Raw genomic sequence first — 7,501 nt, 5'->3', positions numbered from 1 at the left:
TTCATTATAATTGTCTGTGATCATAATTAGGCTACTTGCAATGAATTTAAGTGTTCGTACCCAATGATCCTCTGCTAATCCCATTGCCTTGATATAGAAATGAAATGCAGTTATTATATTTTATGAATAATATTAATTACTAAATATTTAGTAAAAAGTTTAAATAACAAAACAATTCATTGTCTCAATGTTGAAAATATTATATTTGATACGACATTTTCTATCAAAACTACAGAGGGAAAATGCAATTTTTTACCCGTTCTTAATAATTTGTTACATTCTGTTAGATTTTGTAAACCATAAGTTTATTTATACCCTGTATCAAAGTACAACGAATTTAATATTCCATATATATATATATATATATATATATATATATATATATATATATATATATATATATATATATATATATATATATATATATATATATATATAAACACATAATCAAGTAAACAAGCATTTGTAGCAAGTGGCTGAAAAATACGATTAATCATCACGTTTCCTCATCATTTGCACCATTCTCTGCTTCTTGGACAGGTGGAAGAGGAGCTGTTTGATTTCCTTCTTCCTTCATCTCCATGCAGAAGCTGGTAACAACCCACACAGCACAAAGAACTAATGCTGAGAATAGAAAAGAAGAATATACATGTAAGAGTTTCGAGAAAATGCAATCTAACGAATGTTTCAAAATTATGCAGTTATATTCAAGATTTTGGAGTTGTCTTAATATGGTTCAAATAAGATCATTCATATTGATGTAGTTTTCACTTTCTGTTAATCAACTATTTAAAGTAAAATCTAAAAAGGTTGATAACAGGAAATTATGATTCAAGTTATTTTGTCCATGAATAAGTAACTTCGGGATACAATAAGAGACATGACAGAGAAGACACAATTATATACATAAAGTATCATATTACTACTGTGAAGTCTAATAAGTAAATCTGTAAATCTTAGTAGACAACATGAGTCTCATAACAGTTACGGCAAACTATAGCTTTTTTCATATGGAATATGACTCTGGAGTAGGCATTTTTCTAAATACTTGACATCAAAATTTGCAGTGAATGAGCACCGAATATATTCAGCGTATTCAAACAGTGACCTAACTAAGGGGGGCAAACGAGGCTTGTGCCCGGGTACCAGATGGGGGGAGCGCAAAACTGGGCAAATATTTATTTTCACTATAAGACAAGGAAAGGAGTTTTAACAATCTAAAGATTATAAAAAAATACTTCAGAAACTTAACAGGACAACAACGACTCACCAACTTTAGGATCATATCCATGGAGCATAATTTAGTTTCAAAGCTATATGAGGACATTGTAAAAACTTTCGCAGCTAAAAGAGCCCGCAAAGTTAAATTTTAGTTCCAGGTTTTTGTGTTTTTATTTAACTTACATCGATTTAAGAGATCTGCAAAATACTCGAGACAATAACTTGGATGTTTGTCACAATTAAACATTCTATTCTAAAGCAAGAGACTGTTGATTCATTCTAAACATCTGGATATAATTCCAAAAAACATTGTGATTTGCAGTTGTTATACTGTGTGATACCAATATCAGGTGTAGTCGCGGAGCGTTTTTGTTTGGTTCGTCAGGGAAGGGGGGAGTAAGGAGATTCTTGCTCCGGACAACAACTAGCCTAGTTGCATCGTTGTAATCAAATTGTACTGCTGTCTTTTCTCAGTTGTAGTTAATTAGCAGAAAGTCACAATGATACATGTTTGTATGTTGATCTACCTTGAGTGTTGACTCGGCCAAGACACGACTTTCGACTTTCAGCACATATCAACAATACGCAAGTAACCAGAAATTGCAGCAAGATTTCAGAGTTGCTACAACAGTACATCAATTTCAATGTGTTTTATTTACATAGTTCGAAAAGTGAGAATTCTGTTGGTTACGCTTTCGTCACAGACAAGGATGGTTCAGAAATTAAGGCCTGTGTTCAGCAGTTATTGCTGAATTAACAACTAAGCTTGCTCTCGTCACGCGCTTCACCTTTCAATGCATCATGTGCTTATCTGAACTTACTCATGGAGCGTCATTATAAGCATGCAGAATGTCTTTACAAAACAAACACTAATGTAAACATTCTTGTGAGATGAAATCGGCTATAGCAACAGAACTGTATTCTCGTTGTCTGTTGAGTGTCAGCCAGGCCCGTGCTGGCCCACCGGGACACCGGGACATGTCCCGGTGCGCCCTCCGAAACATCACAGCATAAATAAAGGTACAAGTTTTTAGTAAAAAATTCTTACAGTTTTATTGGTAAAGAACCCGTGAAAGGTGCAGTGCGCCCTTTACATTAGGCGGATTTGCGAGTCCACATCAGAGATGAACGATTTTATTTACCCTTCTGTATACCACATTTCTGTACAATAAATACATACAGTTACTATTTTTAAAGAACCCGCGAAAGGTACAGTGCGCCTTTTACATAAGGCGCCCTACGAAACATCACATTATAGATAAGTGGTTTTAGTTATCCTGTGTACCAGCTTTATATAATAAATTCAAATGGTGATTGTTAATAAAGAACCTGTGAAGAATACAAGGCACCCTTTACAATTCATACAGTTGCTATTGGCAGAGAACAGGTAAAGAGTATAATCACTTACAAAGATGTTATAAAGTTATGTAGCTGTAAAACGAAACAACGTGATACATCAAGAATAGTTCGGATAGTCAAACGTACGAGCATTCATGAAATACTATACTTACTAGTCTCTAATTTACGATTTTTACGGCATCAAAGCTTTCACAGTCTTAATATGCATTCATATATCCGAGCATATTGATTGTTCCTGTGTGTTTTAAATCAGTTCGGATAATTAATACCTATTGTAATTCTAAAATATAGCTATATTAATTTCCGTAAAATGTGGTCTTCTTGTCACCACGGCACGGCGCGTCCTCAGGTTGTGGATGAGGAGAAGTCCTCTTGGATATAGAGGTTAGCTGCGAATATACTGAATAAGCAGTCGCGGAAAGACAAGGGGTGATCCTCCAGCTTGGGGATTTGGTGTGGGGCTAACAATTTATCCTATATATATATATATATATATATATATATATATATATATATATATATATATATATATATATAAAGGCTTGTTTAGATATATTCGCAGAATCCTCGGATCAGAACTGATAACTTGGCACGAACTCAGCAAAGTAAAATCGACATGAGAATTTTAACATGGAAGACAAGAAGTCTCTATAGGGCAGGCACGTTAAAATGTGTAACGAATTAGTTGAGAAATAGAAGATGGACCTACTGGAATATCAGGAAGTTAGATGAGAAGGAAATGGAGGAGTCAAGTCGGGAAATTTTACGTTCTTTTACGAGGAACGAATTAAAAATTACCAACTAGGATAAGGGCTTTTCATCCACAAACGAATACGTAATATCAGCGCTTACATTGGTTGGATTTGTTAATGATAGATTTTCTTTTACTTCTCTTAAGGGCCGGTGGTGTAATATTATTGCTTTAAATGTACATGGCCCAACAGAAAATAAGGATGACAATAAAAAAAGAAGGTTTTACGAAAGAATAGAACGGGTATTTGATCATCTCCTGCAATATCATATGAAAATTCTGTTAGGCGGTTTCAATGCGAAGGTAGGACGAGAGGGTATTTTCAAACCGATTATAGGGAATAGATGTCTGCATAAGGAAGGTTGTGACAACGCGTTAGACTCGTGACATTGCAACATCCAGAAACCTTATCGTGCTGATTACAAAATTCCCACATCGCGACGTTCATAAATATACTTGGAACTCACCAGACGGAAAAACACATAATCAACTCGATCACGTTTTAGTAGATAGAAGAAAACGGTCTAGCACAACTGATGTTCGGTCGTTCAGAGGAGTTGATTATGATAATAAGAGAGACTATCGTTGAATAAAGGAAATATTCAATATCTGAAAACGGAACGGTTTAATTTAAAGAAATTAGAGGAGAGTCAGGTGAGAGGGGAGCCAGATTGAAGTGTCGAATAGATTCTCGGTTTTACAAGATTTGGAATGCACTAGTATTCAGGATACTTGGTTGAAATTAGAGAAAACATTAAGATTTCAGCAAAAGAAATATTGGGACATGCAGAAATACGTAGGAACAAAGCATGGTTCAACCAGGAATGCACAAAAGTAGCAGAGAAGAGAAAACAGAAGAGACAGCGTTGGCTACAAACTTCGAACGAAAAACCTACATAAATTTTCACTGTCATCTGGCGGAAAACTCCCAAAACTTTTAGAACAAAGAAACGCGATTTTTGAAAGCTAAAATTAATTAACTTGAAAATAATAGTAAAATATAAAAACATTCCGGACATATATAAATGCATCAACGGACTTACGAAAGGCTATCAATTTCGTGCTTATACGAGCTCGTGCTCGTATATTAAAGAAAGCTAAAGGAACAGTTCTCACTGATCAGAATAGCATCTTAGATAGATGGAAAGATTTTTTTGATGATTTGCTTAACACAGCCAAAAACTAATGTGCGTGAAGAAAGTGAAATGCATACAGCATATCCGTATATTCCAGAACCTAACCAGACAGAAATAGAAATCATTATTAAAAAATTAAAGAAACACAAATCTCCGGGTGTAAACGAAATTCTGCTTGACTTAATTATAGCTGGGGGGGGGGATTGTAGAGCAAGATACACAAACTCATTCTCCTTATCTGGAACAAGGAGGAATTACCACAAGAGTGAAAAGAATCATTGTTCCAGTTCAGAAGAAAAGCAACAAGACTGATAATTATTGAGGCATTTCTCTTCTGCCAATATCCAATAAATTTTCCTAAACATTCTATTAGCAAGATTGACTTCATACGCAAATGAAATTATTGGAGATTATGAGAGAGGATGTAGGTAAAATTGATCAACTATCGACCACATATTTACTATTCAACCAATACTTGAAAAGAAATGGGAATACAATATTCTGGCACATCAATTATTGACTTTAGACTAGGGTAGGAGGGAAACATTGTACAACATGCTTACAGAATTTGCAATACCGAAAAAGGTAGATTAATTAAGATATGTTTAAATGAATCCCAAAGTAAGGTTCGAGTAGAGAAATTCTTGTTCACGAGCTTTCACGTTGAGAATGGCCTGAAAGAAGGAGATGTGTTGTCGCCATTATTATTTAACTTTGTTCTGGAGAACGCTATAAGGAAAATCAAAGACAGGAATCAGGCCCTAGAGCTGAATTGTATTTACCAGGTTGTGGCGTATGCTTATGATGTAAATTTAATAGGGGATGATAGAACAATGGAAAGGAATGCAGAAATCTTACTTAACGCTTGCAGAGATATGGGCTTAAAAGTAAATGCAGAGAAATTAAATAAATTGAAGTTTGAAGGGGTCGTAATACTGCATTTTATGAATGCGTTAAAATACCAAATAATATTTTCTTTCGACAAAGTGGATACTTTCAAATATCTAGAATTATTATTAACAGACCAAAATCACAATAATAATAATAGAAAAAATTGATGTCAATTGAAAGCAGGGATTTCGTGTTATTATTCAGTCAAAAATCTTTTGTTATCGCGAATTCTGTTGAGGATTTTGTAGCTTAAAATATAAAGCGATAATAATGCATGTTGTGCTGTATGGTTGCTAAACATTGTCACTGACTCTGAGGGAAAATCGCAGACTGATAGTATTTGAAAACAGGATTCTTAAATCAATATTCGAACTAAAAGAGGAACGGGAATGGGGAATGGCGGAAACTCCATAACGATGAACTGCATAATTTTATACCGTTTACAAAAACATTCTTAGGGTCATCAAGTCTTTGAGGTTCAAATGGGCAGGTTATATAGCCAGAATGGAAGAAATTAGAAACGCTAACTGGAAATCCAAAGAGGAAAATGAAAATTAGGAAGACCGAGGCGCAGATAGAAGGACAATATGAAAATGGTTCTCGCACAGATTGAAATATAAACTAGAAACTGTGTCCAATAGGCTAAGAACGGAAATCAATGGAGAGCTTTTGTAAATGCGGCACTGAAGCTCCTGTGTCCATAGGCCATAGAGCTATATTAAGTTGTTGATACATTTAGCTTCTTTTTATTTGACAGAAATGTTATTACAGGAACTAATAAGTTTTCTCTAGTAAAGAGGATTTCGATTCAAGGTTTTCACAAATTAGTTATTTTCGTTAATACTAAAACAAATTTGATGGTGACTTTTTTTGATATAGAAAGGCATCTATAGTTTCTTTCAAAGTATATATATATATATATATATATATATATATATATATATATATATATATATATTCCCGTTTGTATGGGCGCCCTTTAAGTAGACGTGTCCACCGCACACATTAGTATCCCAGCACGGCCCTGGTGTCAGCACACGACGGCATTTGGGAAAACGAGCGTGATGACACAACGGCCAAGAATGGCTATTTTGTCCAACAAATACGCTTTAACTGGTAAGCAGATAGGAAGTAGCTGAAGTGGTAGACCGTTGGCTTCGCATTTCACGCTGCCGACCATCCTGACTGGGGTTAGGCAAATGCAGGGATGGTACCTACTAAACAGGCCCTGGCCGATACCTTCCCAAAATCCTTTCCATTATTGTTGTTAGATATCCAGTGTAAATGACCTCTGAGCTGTATCTGGTGATTATTAAATTAAAAAAATTAAAAAACAGGTTAACGAATATAACCTCCATTCTGTGATACCTATTTTGAGCAATTGGCAGATGATGCCACTTACTAGTCGCAGACATGAAGTGATCCTGATTCAAGTGTGTATTGGACACACTCTCTCATACATTCCTGTTTACTCCATGGCGCTAACCATGAGTATTAGAAAGATTATCGTGCCACTGAGTATTTGGCACATTGTAACAGAATATACAGTATACTCAGACCTCAGAAAACGTCAAGTACACTCAGACCTCAGAAAACATCAGCACTGCTTACAAATCTTAATTCACTTTCTTTGGATGATGTAGTTTTTACTGACCGTATCTCTTCTTTATTGATGAGATTGGAATAGTTAACATTCTCTACAGTTTTTCTTTTTTAGTTTTGTTTTTACGTGTTTTTAGCTGAAATACCCGTTTTTTGCACGGGGAAAATAAGTTTTATGCAATATATCATATTTGAAGGTGAAAAATAAGTGAAGTAAATAAATAAGGTAGAGTAACGCTTTCGATGTTGTCTCTGTTCATATCAGTGAAATATATAAATAACGAACATCAACGCCTTCTGTGTTGTCTCCTTCAATATAAGTGAAATAAATACAGAAGAGCAACGCCGAAGGCGTTTTCCTTGGCAATTCCCAGACCATCTGCCACGTCCCTTCTCGCATAAACTTATTTACAAATGCCATCGAAACTTTCACCGATTACTTTAGCGATCCCGAAAACTATGCATTCTATACTAATATCGGCCATTTTGGAAATGTTATTTTTCACGCTCACCAACCCCGCTGCTGGACGATGAGGACCGA

At 35.2% G+C, this 7,501-nt stretch overlaps 1 protein-coding gene across 1 annotated transcript in view; it reads right to left on the bottom strand.

Moving 5' to 3' along the window:
* Nucleotides 1-456: 456 nt before the first annotated feature.
* LOC145671648 (uncharacterized) overlaps nucleotides 457-7,501 on the bottom strand; it is a 60,594-nt gene continuing 53,549 nt past the window's right edge. The window contains exon 5 of the mRNA XM_081740848.1: nucleotides 457-624. Coding sequence (XP_081596974.1) covers nucleotides 497-624 — 128 coding nt within the window. The 3' untranslated portion in view covers nucleotides 457-496. The remainder of the gene's footprint in view (nucleotides 625-7,501) is intronic.

The sequence above is a fragment of the Thermobia domestica genome, chromosome 15, assembly GCF_964235325.1.
Source record: "Thermobia domestica chromosome 15, izTheDome1.hap1.1, whole genome shotgun sequence".
NCBI lineage: Eukaryota > Metazoa > Arthropoda > Insecta > Zygentoma > Lepismatidae > Thermobia > Thermobia domestica.
Note: the sequence above shows the minus strand (reverse complement) of the source record. Positions and strands in the feature narration are given on the sequence as shown.